Below are 19,033 nucleotides of genomic sequence, written 5' to 3'. Positions count from 1 at the left end.
TTCTTGGGCATTCAACACGTATTACCTAGGTCACACTTGTGAGTTCAGGTCGTTGGAGTCCGTCGAGGCTTTGGTGAGATGAGTAAAAGTTGGAATAAGTTGCCAAGGTTTGGGTTTCACCCCTAGCTTAGCAACTTCTTCCTTGTTTTAACAAAATCGAGGAGATTATTCATCAAAATATGGATTTCACTCCTGATTTGGTATAATTCTCCTCGTTCGTTATCGAAAATAATGAGGAAATCATTGATAAATTTGATAAAATTAGTATTGACCAAGCAGTTCAGTCGAGAGTTTGCAGCTTTCACACCTATTCTCGACTAAATCGCTTGACTCTTTTTGGAAAATTCGAGTGCGGTGATAGCGAAGAATAATAGAATATAGCACTTAAGCTTGGTCTGTTGGTTCCTAACTATAGTGTAGGTCTCTAAGACAGCGACCCGGACTAGGTCGTGTCTAGCCTAATTCCCTATAGTTATGGCTCTGATACCAATCTGTCACACCCCAACCGATGGCGGAATCATCGGGGCATGGCACAGAGCGAAACAGATTGTCCAGAAGTTTCCACAACAACTATAATTACTATTCAGTTTAAATAATACGTCCCATACCGTATCCCAAATAGTAAAATAAATTATTACAGATAACAATTAGTCAAATGTCCTGTTCCGACAACTCAGATTCAAATATAAATATAATAATTGTTCAAATGCCTCTAGAGACTCGATCTGCAAGATCTATAGACAACTATGCTCTAGACGCTTATTCTAAGCTCGCCTTCCTAGCAGATAAGCATCCTAATTGCGTGTCACATACGTTAAAATAAAGTCAATACATAAAATGTAAAGGTGAGCATACAAGTTTGACAATAGCATATAGAGTTCGAAATAGTTTACGCATAACCAGCACGTACACAGAGGAAAACGAAGCATGTTAATTATCGACATGGAACTATCGATACCAATGACTGCGGGTTGACTGCCCAAGGCAGTTCGCAATACATGATTACCACCGTAATCCATGCAAGTAATGGTCCTTAACAACCCCCGCATGAACGGGTGCTGAGTCCAAACTATAGTACTATCGTCGTTAAGGCAGGTAGACAGCTTTCCACGTGTAAACAGAACAAAAAGCATTCATTTAGTCACGTAATACATGCAGAACGGTTAGCGTTTTAAATAGTTGAGTAGTGTGTTCGATTGTGGTTTAGATAAGTAACGTATGTAACACCCAAAAGTGCTAAAGCAAAAAGGGATTGGGTATACTCACAGCGATTGATGGATTGAAGGGAGCGCTTGAGAGTAGGGTTAGCCTGAATAGTTTGATAGTATAACGATGAGTTACGCGTAAACGAATACAAGTGTTGATGGGTCGAACAACCTGGTCGATCGAACGGTAGTTTCGATCGGACGGGTTGTTCGTTCGGTTTGACAGTCCGTTCGGACAGCCTGTTCGGTCGGCCGGTAGGCTCGATCGGTTGGGTTGTTCGAGTGGATTGTTTCTTCCTTTGAGTAGGATGTGTTTGTGTATGATGGCTTGTCCTTTTGAAGTTTTCGTTGTAGTATTTGAGAACATTGAAGTGTTCTTACCTTTCAGGTCGATCGATCGAACGGGCCGTTCGATCGGCCGGCTTAACCGATCGGTTAGATACTTCAGTAGTAAGTCCTCAGCAGGATGTCACCTGATCGGACAGCATGTTCGATCGGGTGGCACTCCAATACGTCGAACGAGTTGAAAAATCGATTAAGTGTTGAAGCATAGTATCTCATGATCCGAAGAGTAATTCAACCCAAATCGTAGTTCGATCGAACAGCTCTTCGTTCAACACTAGACTTCATGAAATTGTCAAAGTGTGGGGCCATGTGTAGCCGATCGGTTGGCCTGGTCGATCGGCTGACTTGTCCGATCGGCTGGGCTGTTCGTTCGAACAGCCTGTCCGATCGGTCAGCATCCTGACCTGGTCGGCCTGTGTGTCTAACACTTGGCTGTTCTGATGGTTTGACGTTATATCGAAGTATTTTAACAACGAGTTGGACCATGTAACCTTCGTTCTTACTCGTTTTCCTTGCTCGGACAGGAATCACCCAAGTCCGGCCGGTGAACGGTTCGGAACGGAGTTTATAGTTTAACCCGAAATCGGTGAACCTCATAGATAGAACCCAAATCTTGAACCACACCATTTATTAGAATGATTAGTGAGTTGGCTCAAGCTCCGTTTCTACCGGTTTGAAGGCATTGAGTGTAAAAGAGTTGAAAGAAAGTTGGGAGACCCTTCTTTCAATCCTTTACACCGTGTAATGTTTAGATCTATAACAGATCTTTGTTTATTTATGTGGAAATCGGCTGGATCTAAGTGATTCTTGGTGGATTGAAGCCAAAACATGAAGTTCTTCAAGAACCCATGATGACATCATCCTAGAACACTTAGATCTTGATGATTTCACGGTTAAAAGTTAAGATTTGAAAGATAGAAAGGTGTAGGAGTGTGCATAGATAAAAAAACGTATAAGATTTAAGATGAAATCTTACCGGGATTGAGAGAAATCTGAGAAAAGAAGGGGTGCACGAGCTGGTCGGTCAGAGAGTTTCCAAAAGTGGAAAGAATGACAATGACAAGGCTATTTATAGGCTTCCAAAAGGGGAAAGAGCTGGCCGATCGGCCAGGCATCCCGATCGGACAGCCTGCTCGATCGGACAGTCCGTCCGATCGGCTGGGCTGTTCGATCGGCTAGGAACCTGATCGATCAACAGCCTGCTGAGCGTTCAGTGCGACGATTTCTGATATTTCGATTCCAATTGAAGACGATACGAATACGATAGAGTTTCCTATTCAAATTACTTTTAATCCCAACCACTATATCTACATACAAGCATCTACATCTTGCACTGCCCCTTCTCCACCAATTATCATGATTCGATTTCGATTGAGTTCGATTGAGTTTCGAGTTTCGATTCGATTGATCACCACGCATAACATAAAGTAAACACGCACAGGTAACACGCAAGGCACACACACACGTATAATAACACCAAAGTCACATAATTGAGTTTCGAGTTCGAGTGATGATTCGATGAGCTTGATTATTGATTGCTTGACTTTATCGCATTGTTACTTCCTACTATTCACAGTCGTAAAGCGTTTCATGTCGATTAAACATTCGATTACTTCGATTCCTTTGATTAACAACACTTATTCCACATGATACAAATAATAAAACATAAAATAGACTAATTACAGTCAAAGAAGTCAAACTGGACTTTGACTTTGACATTCGAAAACACGGGGTGTTACAGCAGTGGTGGGTGGCGGTGGTTGGTGGGTGACGGTTGTTAACGGTGGCGGCGGCGATGGTCGGGGTTGGTAGTGGTCTGCGGTGGCTGGTGGCGACGACGGTGGGTGGTGGTGGTTGATGGTAGCGGGTGGTGGCCGCGGAAGATGGTGGTGGTGGTCGGCGGAGGGTGGCGGTAGTGGCCGGGGTGGCAGTTGTTGGTGGTTGCGGGTGGCGTCGATGGTGATTGATGGTGGTGGCGACAACGACGGTGGGTGGTGGTGGTCGACGGTAGCGGGAGGTGGCCACGGAGGATAGTGGTGGTGGCCGGCAGAGGGTGGCGGTAGTGGTCGGGGTGGCGGTGGTCGGTGGTGGCGGTGGCGGCGATGGTGGTCGATGGTGGTGGCGACGGTAGCGGGTTGTGGCAGCGGAGGATGGTGGTGGTGGTTGGCGATGGTTTGCGATGGCGGGTGGCAGCGGGCGGCGGTGGCGGCGGGCGGCGCTGGCAGCGGAGTACGGTGGTGGTGGTCGGCGGAGGTTGGTGGCAGGTGGTGACGACGGCAGGTGGTGGTGGTAGATAGTGAAGGTGATGCGCGGTGTTTATGACTTAGGCTGAGAGAGGGAATGGAGTAGAAAAAAACAGGGGGAGTGGATGGAATGAATTTGAGGGAATGAAATGAGTTATGTAATCAGTTATTCCAAACGTTGACCAACCAAACACACTTTTTTTTTTCATTCTATCGCAATAGTTCATTCCATTCCACCTCTCATCCCACATACCAAACACTACCCAAGTGTAGTGGGAAGTGAATATAATATCCCACCCCTGGGCATTATCCGTCATGTGGGGGTCTTGTCAGCATTAGGGCATTATGTGGCATTTGTTTAAAATTGATGTAGTGGTATAATGTCTCATAATGCCCCAACCACTGATTACCCAATTACTTTTTTTGTTTTTCTTTTCAAATTAAAACGAATAATATTTCATTGAATAAAAAAATTACATTGCTAAAAATAAAAAATAAAAAAAAGAAAAATGCAAAAAATAAAACATAAAATCTAAAGTCCGTATTTGTCACGGATTTGTTGCCCGCGCATTTCCGCTATGATCAACGCGTCTCTTACGAGGTAATCGATCGGTTTAGACAAAAATTATACGTTTTTCTCCATTTGCCCATGGATGCAAAGCCGCGTGGACCGTGAAAGAACGGTTGCGGGGACATGCCTAGTATTTATGCGTACGCCAATATACTCGGGTTCATCTCTTGGAATTGAAGAACTGTTGCGGTTGAGTGGTGTTCGGGCGATATGAAGTTTGGTTGTCGGGTCTAGACGGAACGCCGAAAGGTGGTCGAAATAGATTCATGATATAATTTTTTTATAAAAGCTGAAGTAGTATTGAATAGAAGAGGGTGAAGTTAATAAAAAAAAGATGAGTAAATTGTTATTTTGGTCCCTGAGGTTTGGTCATTTTAGTACAAAATTCAAACCTTTTAAGCTGGGTCCCTGTGGTTTAAGTTTTATTGTCATTTTGGTCCAAAAGTAAAATCAGCTCAGATTTCTCAAATAAAATCCTAGTATTTTGTCCTTTTTCTCAGGGGCAAAATGATCATTATAAGTTTTATTATAACAATTATTAATCTCTATACTAATAAACAAAAATCCTTTTTGGACACGTGTCATTCTCGCAATTTCTCACCCTTATTTTTTTATTTATCTCTTTTATTAAATTAAATAATAATAATAATAATAATAATAATAATAATATTAAACATCAATTTAACTAAATCTATTTATCTCTTTAGTTTTCATAATCTAAATGGATTTCTTTTTTAACTCTAAAGTTTCAATCTTTGTCAATTTAAGTCTAAAGTTTCAATCTTTGATATTTTAACCCCTTTGATTAATTTGATTTTTCACTTCTAATTCAAAAGTTTTCATCTTTTGCAATTTAACCCCTTTAAATTTTTTTTTTACTTTCAACACAAAGTTTTTCATCTTTCGCAATTTAATCTCAACACTTTTTTTACTTTCAACTTTAGTCTGTTATATACTTTTCATCTTTCATAAGTTCTCCGTTTAACGTGTCGTTCTAAGTTTCCGAGTTAACACGCCGCAACGTGCGTGTGGGTTCAACGTTTTTTCATCTTTTTTTTCCTGCTTGGCATGTCCGTCGCAGCGCGTCTATTTTTCTCGTAACGTGCGAGTCAGAGATCGACTTAGTTATTCTTTTCTTGGTTTTACACATAGGCTCGTGGTCATGTGAGAAACATTTGCCTTTCATCTAACATGATATATAACTAATGAATCACCGCCGCATTGCGGCGGGGGATAATTCTAGTTAAAATAATAAAATAAAATATTATGATTTCGTCATTACAATCTTCACCATTGCCCCAAATTCATCTATTAATTTCATCATTACACACACATTCACCAGAATCATCGTTTTCTAACCCTAGCTACATCCAAATTAGAACACATATGGTCACAATCCAGAAACATCCATCATCATAATCTGTGAAAACAAGCAATACCCATGTGCTAAAAACAAGTAATTTGTCAAGAAAATATGGATTCAAGAATACTCATTTCAAGAAAAGTTATACAAGTTCAGTTCTTACCCTTGAAGATCCAAAGATTGAATCTTTGGATGTTGATGATGTTGAAAATGTTGAAAAGTCTCTTGCTTTTCTTTCAAAAGAGGGTAGATTGTATCTTGGAACAATCTTTATCTGGTTTGAAACATTCGATGAATTTTGATTATTATTATTATTATTATTATTATTATTATTATTATTATTATTATTATTATTATTCACATGATTATCGGAATTCGTCGGATTAACGCTAACACCTGTTGTTTCCATCAATCGGCGCATATAAAACACCTTTAATTACACCTGATTACATGTTCAATTAACAAAATCCCCAAATTTGGAGATAGCTAGGGTTAGAAAACGATGATTCTGAAGAATGTGTGTGTAATGATGAAATTTACAGATGAATTTGGGGCAATGGTGAAGATTGTAATGAAAAAAGCACAATATTTTATTTTATTATTTTAGTTAATAATTGTTATAATAAAACTTATAATGATCATTTTGCCCCTGAGGAAAATGATAAAATACTAAGATTTTATTTGAGAAATCTGAGTTGATTTTACTTTTGGACCAAAATGGCAATAAAACTGAAACCGTATGGACTCAGATTCAAAAAGTTTGAGTTTTGAACTAAAGTGAAAAAAGTGACCAAACCTCAGGAATCAAAATGATAGTTACTCCTGAAATTATTTCTTTTTATCTGAGCAGGTCCAGTATCCTGTAAACCGAACCCTTTACTTACTATCGACTGATGGGAATTTGGACTCACTTGAGAGTAAATGAGTCTGTATATGTAGTGAACAACTATGGGGACATGGGGCACGCCCCTTCCAACATGTTTATAGTTAAAAAAACGTAGAGATAAAGATCATGTAACTATAAATGTTTATAGTTAAAAAAACGTAGAGATAAAGATCATGTAACTATAAAAAATTGTATCTAAAGATTAAAAAATAGGAAATTAAATAATTTATTATTATATTAAATATTAAACATTACCTTGTATAGTTATTAAAAAATAAATTTATTTTTTGATTAAATATTAAACATTACCTTGTATAGTTATTAAAAAGTAAATTTATTTTTTGAAATTAAACAAGTGAAAGAATCTGACAGTGATATGCGTACGAACCCGCACTACCTATCGTCCTCTTCCCAAAGGCCAAAACACCTCTTCCATACAAAAACCCCCAGGAGGGTTTAGGTTTCTCTCTGTTTTCGCTCCGATTCTCTTCAACAACCATATGATCTAGGTATCTCTCTTACCCTAATTTATCGAGTGATCCGTGTGTTTCTATATTCTGAATTGGAATTCGGTGTGCCAGAGGCTGTGGACCTACTTAGTCGAGTTCAAAGGGTCATGCATAGTAATGTTATGACCCCGAGATCTATGGACGTAGTTTTTAAAAGGCTTAGTTTTGCTATTCAAAAAGGGGTAGCGGCGCAGCTTGTTGCCCGTTTACCAACTATCTCGATGTAAATTATCTGTTTATTAATAATAACATCAAAACCACACATTACTTATCAGGCATGTTTAGTCGATCGGTTGATGCTTCGCTAATTGATTGTTAGCGATTGACGTATTACCTTTTTTGATACATTTGATTTATTGAATTTTTGTTTATTTTTTGATGATAAAGGGCAAAATCAGAACTTTTGATGTGGCATCTGATCATGTACAGTACTACTAGAATAGTATGATTGAAAGTTTTTGTTTGTACTTTTAGATGGTGTTTAAGGTAGGTTAACTTGGTTTTCATAGGTTTGACATTTTCTTGACGGTTAACTAACTATAAACGTGTAAAAATTACAGTCGCGTCATCGCCGTGAAGCCAATGGTGTTTTAAATCACAAATAATTTTTAATCCTTTTCTATAGAAATGGGAGAACATGGTTTGATTGTGACTTGGCCCCACACCCCCAACCCTTAACGCTCGTTAAGGGGATAAAGAAGGGGGGGGGGGGGGAGGGGGGTGAACCCCTTGTCGCTCCTCTCAAATGCGTTGTAATGGTTTGGCTGGGATATTCCATGTTGAGGTGGATGGGACGCTAGCCCACTACGGCTAGCCTTATAGCGATTTAAGTGACACATGAATATCCAAATTCCGATTATAGTAATATGCAATGAGCTTGATTTGCCTTTTTTTTTTCAATTTATAAAAAAACTGGCTATGAGTGATAAGGATGTGTACTGAACTTGATTTAAACTTTGAAGCAGAGCATTGAGGCTGTGTCTGGATTTGAATTAGGTGACGAGTGATCATAGAAGTGGGTTCAGGTACGGATTTGTCTGTAAACAAGATGGATTCATCCGATTCAGGGTCGGTTGTGGCAGATACTTCTGAAGCTGACTATTCGAGTAAAGAGAGCATTTGTGATAACTTCACTCTGAAAGCGAATGTGACTTTCAAGAAGTCTACGAAACGGTTCACATTTTCTCGTTTTGATAAACTTTCAACATTGGAAGGCAAAGTTGCTAAAAGTTTTAAGTTAGATGGTCAAGGGTTTCATCTAAAGTACATTGATGAAGACAACGAATTGATATGCATTTGTTTTGATGTCGACTTGAAGCTGGCTCTAGATACTTTAGGCAGTAACAGTATTAACTTAATATATGAGAAGGCTTTTTGATGGTTTATATTAGAGTGTATACAGTCAGTCGGCAGTTAGTTAGGCTACTACAGTTGGTTTGCAATGTCCTGTTGTAGCAGTTTAGAGGCTCCTATTCATTATATAAAGGAGGCCCATTAATTGTATCTTCTCATTCAATCTATTGAGGTCATTTTCTTAATTCTGGTAATTAGTTTGATTTTTTATTGGTGAGCCTTGTTGTTACATGTAATTGAGAATTAGTAGACCAAATAGTCAATGATAATAGTGCAGGGTCTGTTCTGTAAGTTGGTGGTTAACAATTAGGCAGACCTTAGTTGTTTCATTTCTTCTTTTTGATTCCTTCTTAGACTGTCCGTAGTGGGGCGCAAAGGAGAAGAATTTGTGCGTGATGGCGCCCCATAGCGCCCACCACACCGAAACAGGCGGCGCTATGGGGTGGGTTTTGGATGAAGGCGTGATGATGTTCGCGGCATGGTGGAAGATGAATTCTCTGCACATTGTCCCCCCCCCCCCCATATATATACACACATGTATCTATAATTGCAGGGTTATTTATATAACCCCCTTACCGCTACACCCTCTTGTGATATAAAGGCCCATAAAGCTCTTCTCTTACGCATTTCACCACTTGTCGCATAACGCCCCCAAAGGGGCTTTATGACTACACATGGCCTTATAACCGAATCTATTAGTTGGTATAAGAGCTGCAAGCTCTCGCCTTGGGCCGGTGGGCCTTAGTTGTGCGATCAATGAAGCAATGGGAAGTGGTCAGCAATGGCAATGGCAACTCGTAACAAGTCAATGGGTAAGACGCATACAGATCAAGAGAAAACTTTGTTGCCTTTGGAATCGGAGGCAGAAAAGACAAGAAATCCTTTTCGGATATTCAATCTACCTTGGATGATGTAGTTTGCCAAGTGTTTTTAGCCACAATTAGAATTCAGCTTAACACAATTCCATTCTCCATTATCTCTATACAATTAAAATTAGGGTTATTGAATTTTATCACCTCTAACTATTGGCTATTGGCCGCTGTCACCTCCAACTATCACTTTGACGTCTGCCACCCCTAACTTAACACTTAATGTGTTTTGTCACCACGTCGTTAACTGATCCCTAACTTTTGATCATGTTACTATATTTTTGGGAGTCTCCTAAGATCCCTAAAACCTTCTTAAGATCCCTATGACACCCCCAAAAGTAGAGAAACAGGATCAAAAGTGATTGATTAGTTAATGACGTGGTGACAGAACACAGTAAGTGTTAAATTGGGGGTGACGGACGTCAAAGTGATAGTTGGGGGTGGCAGCGGCCAATAGTTGATAGTTTGGGGTGATAAAATCCAATAACCCTTAAAATTATGCTAGCGGGATTCTGTCATGTGATACGACTGGAATTCGGTTTTGGTCGGTATCGGTTCAGTTCGATACGGTAACGGCACTCGATACAGTAACCTAAAAGAAAATTAAAAAAGTAAAGTTTCAAAAACCATAAATACGAATAGTGGTTCCGGTTTCGATAATACCACCAGTATTGTTTTTGGTAGTATTGTTTTTGGTATCGATTCGGTTAGTAATAGTACGGTACATGCAATTGTTGTAGCTTATGATACCTTAAAAAATATCCTATTTTGAATATAACTTTATTTGTAATAAAATTTATACCAGAAAAGTTAAAGAAAAATAGAATAAATGAAAAAACAATTTAGATGTGTCAATATCTGGTGGCTTCTTATATTATTTTCTAATTGTTTTCCCTATTAAACAATAGTTTAACTAAATATAATTTAGATAAGGATAATAACTTTTTGAGTTAATTACACAGATGAACCCTATGGTTTATAGCTAGTTTAACCTTTGAGTACTAATTTTTTTTAACAAGTTTAGGTTTTATGGTTTCAATTTTCTAACACCTTTGGGTACTAACACCAAAATTATCAATATAATAACTAAAATACCCTTCCATTTTTTTTTAATTTTATCAATGTAAAACTTTTGGGTACTAACACCTAATTTTATTTAAGTTTAAATCAATTTTACAAAGGGGGCTACTAAATGTACCCCCTCTTGTTACTTTTCATACCCCTTTCCATAAAATCACATTTAAACTTATCATATTTACCCCCTATACATGTCATATTTTTTAAAAGTATTTTTTTTGTTACAAAACAAATTCAAAAGTGTAAAAAAATATTGTAGACGTTTTCTTTTTCAAAATTTTTGTTTGTTTTTATATTAATTTAAAAAACATATTTTTTAAAGTGTTCACTTCGATCGCAAGTCCTAAACTGCTTTTAACTTCTTTATAACATACTCCTTACACTAATTAAATTTGAACTTATATAGATTGTTAATTTATAGTTTGATAAAATTATTTAGTACCTATTGTTTATTTGTAGATGGTTTGAATGATTAATATGTGCTAGGGCTATAAACACTATTTTAAAAGAAAAAACTTTATTACTTTTTAATAAATAAAATTGTTAATTATTTTATAAACACATTTGAAGTACTAAAAATTATAAAGTAAGATTTTTAAAATATAAACTAAACGAGGGAAAAACATAATATAGATTTTTTTTTTTAAATAGAGAGTTCAAAACTTTTTTTATTGTTTTATAAAAAATGTTAGTATTTATTTATAAAGATGTTCAATAAAAAAGCATAATCAAAATACTATTTGAAAAGTGTCTTTAAAAACAATATCTGAGAACTTCTAAAAAAATATGTTTTTTAAATAAAAATTAAAAAACATTTTAAAAAAAACAGTCTGTAATCTTTTTTTACACTTTTGAATTTATTTTGTAACAAAGAGAATATTTTTTAAAATGATAATTTGTATTGGGGGTAAATATTACAAGTTTTAATGTGATTTTATGGAAGGAGGTATAAAAAGTAATAAGAGGGGGTACATTTAGCCTACCCCATTTTTTTATTTTCATCTTTTTATTATATCTCTTAATTAACATAAAATTATTTATTTTTTTATTTTCATCTTTTTATTAAATTTCTTATTCAACATAAAACGTTGAAGCAGCGTGTTGAAGTCACTTCTGGATAGCAGACAATCCAGCGGTCACCCAAACAAATTCGCCCCACTACAAAGGAATGTGGTATCACTCACAATATAAGTATGCAGGAGATAAAACAAAACAAAACAGAAAACGTAAGATAGACTTAGTGACAATGGAGGCCGTCGAGCAACATGTTGGAAAACTGCTAGATCAAACCGCCCAAATTCTTGGTGGCAAGTCCTCTTACTTGTGTATGATGGTTATTTTAATGAACATACTCATAACTTTGGTCTCGTTTGCTCTTTTTCAGTTACTACGTCTACTTTGGAGCGTTTTGTTCGGGAGCATGGGAGATTCAGGTGGCCCGTGCCAAAGCATAGCAAAATAAGCGATTTTGTTACCAACCCAAAGCTGTCACAAGTATTATGGTCAGAGAAACACTTGCAACAGTCTTTACCGCGGAGTGTGGGGCATGCTTCGGACACTGGGCTGTTGACAGTGAAAACGAGTTTTAAAGGTGATATTATAAAGTTCCCATTTTCTGTTTCATCCGGGTTGGTAGAACTGGAAAAGGAAGTGGCAAAAAGGGTGAATCTAAAGGGTCAAAAGCTTAAGCTAAAATACGAGGATGAAGATAAAGATTTGTTGCTTATTACTTGTGACACTGACTTGGACTCTTTGGCTGGTTACACCACTATCAAATTACTTGTCTACCTGGCTGATGATGATCAATTAGCATTTGAAACATCACACAGTGAGTAAAGCAGATTGATCCATTGCACGTCTCCACAAAGGGATTGGGTAAACCGCAGCTTAAACTGGGCTGGATTCAAGAGGCAATGACAGCCGGTGGAAGCAAGATTCAAACCTGAGACCTTTGCTAGAGGAATCATCTTTGAAGGTTATGATTGTTGTGTTTGTAATATGAAGTCAAAGAAGTGTGTTTGTAATATGAAGTCAAAGAACAAAGTAGGCCCTGAATGTTTTATTTGTAATATGAAGTCAAAGAATGCAAAAACGTAATCAACATAATGATCCAAGAATATCTAATCTATATTCGCAGTATGTTAAATTTGATGATTACATAGCATCTCTGAAAAAAGTAGTCTTTGTTCAACGTTGACATGACTCTGTATATTCTATTGACAATGTCATATTAATTGATTGTTGTTTTTTTTTTAGTTAAATGCCATTTTAGTTCATGTGGTTTGGCTATTTTGCCAGTTTGCTTAAAATGTTTTATTTTTCGTCAGTAAGTCTAAAAAGGTTTCACCGTTGCCATTTTAGTCAACTGGGTTAACTTCATCTATTTTTTCTGCTAACGAGAAGGGCAATTTGGTCATGTTATATGGTCGAATTGTCCTTCTAGTTAACAAAATTACATATAAAATGACCGAATTGCCCTTATCGTTAATAGAAATCATAGATAAAGTTAACCCAGTGGACTAAAATGGCAACGGTGAAACCTTTTTGGACCTACAGGCAAAAAATGAAACCTTTGGACTAAATTGGCAAAATGGCCCAAACAACAAGGACTAGAATGACATTTAACTCTTTATTTTACTTTTAAACCTTCAACTTCGTTAATATACGTGTTTAGCCCCTTTGTTTTTAGAAAAGAAAACTTTCTTTTTATTGGTTAACTTTGTTTATATGCGTGTTTAGTCCCTCTGCTTTAACTTTTGGTAGTGTACATGTTTAGTCATTCTACTTTTAGTATTTCATCTTTTAGCTTTTTCTTTTTGCTACCATCACGAATCAACCTAAGGGAATAGTGACCGTTAGCTATTGGTGGACAACCGCTACTACTCTTGGACTTTAATGAAGTTACTTTATAATTCGAAAACTTTATTAAAACAAAAATTCTTTGACAAACGTATTTTTATTTATGTCTAATTTTTATTGAGATCGTGTTATGAGTAGTATGTACAAGTAACTGAAACACATGCGTGCATGTTATTAAACTGAGAAATATTCCGCTTACCGCTCTGCAACACGAGCAGAGCGTAAACTAGTTTTTTTTTTTTTTTTTTTTGAACGGTAAAGATTATATGATTATAGAAAAAGGGCCAGCGGAGCTGAAAAACTCAAGGTACAAATACAGACAATAAAAACGATGACGAAACAAACAATTAAATTATGACATCTTTAACATTAAAATCCTTCCATATCTCCCAAACAAAACCTGCCATCTTTGATCTTTCTTCGATCCACATAAACGAATTCTCTTTTAATTTATTCACCGTGTTCCATACAAAAAGATTGCAATCAAATGACAACGATGTGCAACAAATATGGAAATCGAGGAATTCGCTTGAATTTATTTAATATACATACATTAACCATTCACCTGCTCCCCCTTAATAGTGCCCCCACCCCCCCCCCTACTAGTGGGACCGTTTTGTTGTTAATAAAAAAGCTGGTGTTCGAAAAAAAAGAGCACCTCCACCACCACCACTCTCCGGCCACCGCTGCCGCTGTACGGAAAAACTGTCAGGGCTTCTCTCTATTTTCCCTCCATTCTCTTTAACAACAACCGCCGCTATATGATATTTATGTAGGTATTCTCTCCAGGGGCGGATTTATGTTCAAACACCGGGTTCCTAGGAACCCATTCGATTTATAATTTATAGTGTAAACGTATATAGAAAATTGAAAAGGATCCCATAAATAAATTTTGGGTGAACCCATAATAATAAATGGCTAGTGATCTGCTGGTTCCAGGTGATGTTTCCAACTGTGACATCCCAAGTTCGAATCCTGATTCTCTGTTTTTCTTTGTTCCTTTTTTGTAAAATGTAAAACCAATTTAGCTTCACCCTCTCCCAGCGACCACTCCCTACCAAGCACCTCTTTTTTTCCCATAAAGCACTTTCTAAAAACATACCTGGGTTGGAATTTTGTAATATGGTGCTGCTGCTTGAATTAGTTGTACCCTACGCTTAGATGTGTGGTATATGTTGCTTGGTGGGGAAATAAAAATTCTACTTTATCCAGTCGATCTACTTTAACTTCTTGGGTTTGTTTTGTTGTTTTTGGACCAAGTCTAGCCATTCAATGGATTTTTGGATTTTGGATGGGTGTGTAGTCGAGAGTGTAATGCAACGTTTTCAAAAGATAAAAAACTCGTAAGGCAGTAAGGCACAACTTTAAGTAGTTTTGTTTACTCGTTAAGACATTCGTATTTTAGATTATGTGTTTTTAAATTTCTAATAATGATGTTCTTTTCATTATTGTATCGAACTTTTATTATGTGACGAACCTTACTCAATTCGAACCGTCGAACGGACCCGAAATCTTTTATGTTCAGACATATGAAACTGGAGTATCAAAAAAGTGAACCCAGTGAAAAAAAATCCTGGATCCGCCACTGATTCTCTCACCTCTTTTTTACCCTATTTCATCGACGAATTAGTGCTGAATGATCCGTGTTGTTCTAAATTCGTTTTGCACAGGTCAATTGTGTATTAAGCTAGGCTAGCTATGTTTTTTATTCATGTTTGAGTTAATCGGTCGATGTTTCCCGAATCGATTGTTAGCGATTGACATATTACCTTTGATCAATGATATATTGGGTTCTTATCAATGCATTATTGTTGTTTTTTTAAAGGATAACGGCGAAATTAGGAACTTTTGATGTGGCGTTTAATCATGTCAAGTACTAGAATAGTATAACTGAAAGTTTTTTGTTTCTACTTTTTAAGGTAGGTTAATGTTAATGTGGTTTTCCTAGGTTGACATATTTTGACTCAACTAATTTGCAGTGAGCTTGATCTCGATCCCTTTTTTTTCAACTTATTATAAAAGTTGTATTTATATAAAAATTATTGGTTATTTTCTTAATGTCACTGTTTTAGTCCTTGACTGATCACTTCTCCGCCTTTCTCAACTTTTTGACAGATTTTATCTGCAAATCTTAAATTAGAGTGACAACGGACATATACTGATGAAACACAGGTTAACACTGAGATTAATCCGTGGGGTTATTTCTTCTGTGGGTTCAATCTCCTTTCTTACTCGCTGAAATGACCAAGATCCTGCAAAACTGCAACACCGTTAGTCTCGTTAAGAGGGGAATATGGGGGTTTCCCTCTTAACCAGACTCCGGCGTGAGAATAAGTATTGTTCTGAGGGAGAGTAAACTGTGTGTGTTGAGTGTGTGAATAAAGAGAGCAAGAAGATGATTTAACCTGAATGATGAAGGGTCCTATTTATAGCCGAAGGGTGAAGGAGGGAGGAGCAGTTGTGCCAGCTGTGGTTGCGCGCCAGCTGTCCGACCAAGGGGAATATCCTCTTGGTCTCCTCTGCCATAGCCGGTGTAGTGGTACACGTGGCGCGCTTACATTCGTCCATGCTGGAAACCTCGTACCGGTGTTGTCAGCTTTGCCCCCTGATTTGTCGCAGGCCTATGTGGCGTTCTGCAACTGGTGACACGTGTTGTCCTTTTTGTCGGATGGAGCATCTTTGGTGCCACATTGGCATTTTCCAGAAGCTTCTAGAAGCTTATGGATTGTTTTGCTGATGTGGGCGCCATGTATGATCGGAAAAGGAGGTGTGGTCCCTGCTATGTAGGCAGGGAATTGGGACCATACCTCTTCAAGTCCCCCCAGTCCAGTGTGCCTTCTAGTTTAGTTGATCGTCTAGGAGGGATTCTGGACTTATAAGGGTAGTGGTTTTTATGGCGGCTTGTATGGCGCGTGGAATTTGGGAACTTAAAAAGTTGAGCCAAATGGACGCATGGCGCATGGGTTTTGGCAACTTAAAAAAGTTGAGCCAAATGGACACCTAGCGCATGGTTTTTGGCATCTTGGAAAATTTGAGCCAAATGGACGCATGGCGCATGGTTTTTGGCAACTTGAAAAAGTTGAGCCAAATGGACGCATGGCGCATGGGTTTTGGCAACTTAAAAAAGTTGAGCCAAATGGACGCATAGCGCATGGTTTTTGGCATCTTGGAAAAGTTGAGCCAAATGGACGCATGGCGCATGGTTTTTGGCAACTTGAAAAAGTTGAGCCAAATGGACGCATGGCGCATGGTTTTTGGCAATTTGAAAAAGTTGAGCCAAATGGACGCATGACGCATGGTTTTTGGCGACTTAAAAAAGTTGAGCCAAATGGACGCATGGCGCATGGCCCTTATTGTTTCCTTATAATAGAAGTTTCGTTTTCTTGGGGAAGATGTTGATGTGACTGTCTGATGTCCCTGTCTTGTCGGAGATGAACAGACGTCTTTTCAGTTCACGTTAGTTACTTTCTGTCACGTCGTCAGGCCCTGTTACCCATGCTCCCGAAAAAAAATAGGTGGCGTCTTCTCTTTCTTCTGACGTGTCGCTCCCCTATTGCTTGCTTTTCTTAGGCTCTGACGGCCCACTACCCATCGCATTAAATGCGATGGGTATAAATAAGAGGCGGTTTCTTCCCTCTTCCTCACTTTTCGAAATTTTGAAGTTTGTTTCTCTCCATTTTTTTCATCTTTCCTTCTTTCTTTGTCTGAATTCTTTCGTTTAACCTTTCTTTATCCTCATTATGTCTGGTGCAAATCCTTCTCAGAGGAAGAGGAAACACAAAGGGAAAGCTCCTCCTGGCCCTGACCAGGCGGTTATTGGGTGGAAAGAGGAAGAGTTCCACAACCTTGTTCAAGGGATGGGTTTTCGCCCTGAGTGGGGAGCCCACTATCCGACTGCTGGTTCCACCGCCTTGGATGCTCCTCCTGGTTATTTGACTCTATACGCTGCATTTTTCCGGGAGGGTAACTTTAGGCTTCCGATTACTAAGTTTACTGCCTCTATCTTGAAGAACTATGGGTTGCATATCTCTCAGATCAACGCGATTGGGCTTCCGCGTATTATTCATTTTGAGTTCGTTTCTAGAGCCTACCGTATTGAGCCAACGTTTGAGATGTTCAACGTCTTTTACAGTGTTACTTATGCCAGTGGGTTTTATTCTTTCAACGCCCGGTCGGGTGTTTCTCCGGTTTGTTCCGTTCCCTTGAAGAGCTTGCACGATTGGAAGCAGAAATTCTTCTACATTCGTCGCGGTGTGATTCCAACGGATATGCATTATCGGTCGGTGAGTGAAGGGATTCCGAAGGTAAATGTATTAGTGGATTATGCTGCCCAAGATTGGTACAAGAAAATAACAAACAAGGCAACTGCTATTTCTCAGTTGGAGGAAATGGCCTTAGTCGGTGCCGGAATGAGTTTGTTGTGGGTGCCGAAGAATCCTTTGGGTGTTCCTTTTTACAGTTATCAAGGCAAATGTATGTGATTTCCTTAAGGCACTTCTGAATTATCTTGTTTTATGTATGTTTTTTCTTATTTCTTTGTCTTTTGCAGTTGGTTATAGTTTGATAAACACTTTGGACCCGAAAGCTGCTAGTGCCATGGTTGAGGCCATCCAAGAAGATGGGACACCGACGTGGCTGAGCCAAATTCGAGGCCGTTTCTTGCACCCGTCTGATGAAAGTTTTAGTAAATATGCCAATGTTGCCCTAGGTGAAGATGATCAAGATGACCCTGTTGATCCTATTCGAGAGGAAGTTGTTGTTCTCTCGAGTGGGAGTTCTGACGAATTCCCTGAAGGTCTAACTTCTCATTGCGCGTGTGCAGGTACCGCACAGGGTGGTGTTGATGAGCCTATTCATGAGGTTGTTGGTGATGATGCAGAGATGCCCGTTAACCCTTCTGCACAATTGGAGACAAGGAAGAAAACAAAATCTGATAGGTCTGTGAGAGGGGAGAAAAAGGGGGAGGGCAAAACGGCTGGTACTTCTCGTAAGCGTCCCTCTACTCTTCCTTGTCTAGATTATGTGGTTGTCTCTGACACGTTGTCTGGTCTAGGAGTTGGTGAGAAATCTCGGGAGTCTGACCCGGATGATCAGTCTACTTTGACTGATATAATGAAGAAAAAAGCGCTTAAAGATAAGAAGCGTAAACTTGATGAGCAGGCCGCTGCTCTTCTTGCTGCAAAAAAAAGCTAAGCTCCATAAGGAAGCCCCTCCCGCACCTTCCGAGTCTGAAATAGATATGGGTGTTTTTAGTGGAGGTCGCGGGAATCTCTTGGAGGAGATATTTGCTGCTTCTGCCCCTCCTGGTAATGGTTTTTATAGTTGTATATTTCTTTCATGTTTCTTCGAGTTACTTTTAACTGTTGTGGTTGCTTTATGACAGAAGTCAATTCTGGCAAGAAACCCCGTAAGTTGGATATTTCACAGATCACCCCCCCTGCTTCTCCTCCGTCGAGGACGATTGGCTTGACCCCTCCTCGGGATGATTCTGAGAAGGAGAACAAAGAAGATGAAACTGTTGTCGAGAACGCGGGTGAAGGTGGTGGTGATACCGCAGGTGGTGCAGGTGTTGATGATAGATGTAAGGGTATTGAGACTAAGGTGGAGTCCAGTGAGGCCACTCCACGTCAGACCATTTATACTAAGCACCCTTCAAGTGGTGGTGGTGCTACTTCTGGTGCGGTTCGCAGTCCGCAGTTTACGAATGTCCGTGCTGATTCGTGGGATACTCACAATCCTGCTTGTGATGACTT

At 38.7% G+C, this 19,033-nt stretch overlaps 1 protein-coding gene and 1 long non-coding RNA gene across 2 annotated transcripts; one reads left to right on the top strand and one right to left on the bottom strand.

Moving 5' to 3' along the window:
* Window positions 1–3,327: 3,327 nt before the first annotated feature.
* LOC110944538 (mucin-2-like) lies at window positions 3,328–4,110 on the bottom strand. Its single transcript, XM_022186199.1, has 2 exons — window positions 3,990–4,110; window positions 3,328–3,872 (listed from the first exon to the last, which is right to left on the bottom strand). The coding sequence occupies exons 1-2, from the start codon at window positions 4,108–4,110 to the stop codon at window positions 3,328–3,330; spliced, it is 666 nt and encodes a 221-aa protein (XP_022041891.1).
* Window positions 4,111–6,985: 2,875 nt separating this feature from the next.
* On the top strand, window positions 6,986–8,660 carry LOC110865023. The gene is made up of 2 exons (XR_002550307.2): window positions 6,986–7,122; window positions 8,088–8,660. It is a non-coding gene; the product is annotated as an uncharacterized LOC110865023 (long non-coding RNA).
* Window positions 8,661–19,033: the final 10,373 nt, after the last annotated feature.

Source organism: Helianthus annuus, chromosome 6 (assembly GCF_002127325.2).
Source record: "Helianthus annuus cultivar XRQ/B chromosome 6, HanXRQr2.0-SUNRISE, whole genome shotgun sequence".
Classification (NCBI taxonomy): domain Eukaryota; kingdom Viridiplantae; phylum Streptophyta; class Magnoliopsida; order Asterales; family Asteraceae; genus Helianthus; species Helianthus annuus.
The sequence above is the reverse complement of the archived record's forward strand: the minus strand, read 5'-3'. Positions and strand labels throughout refer to the sequence as shown.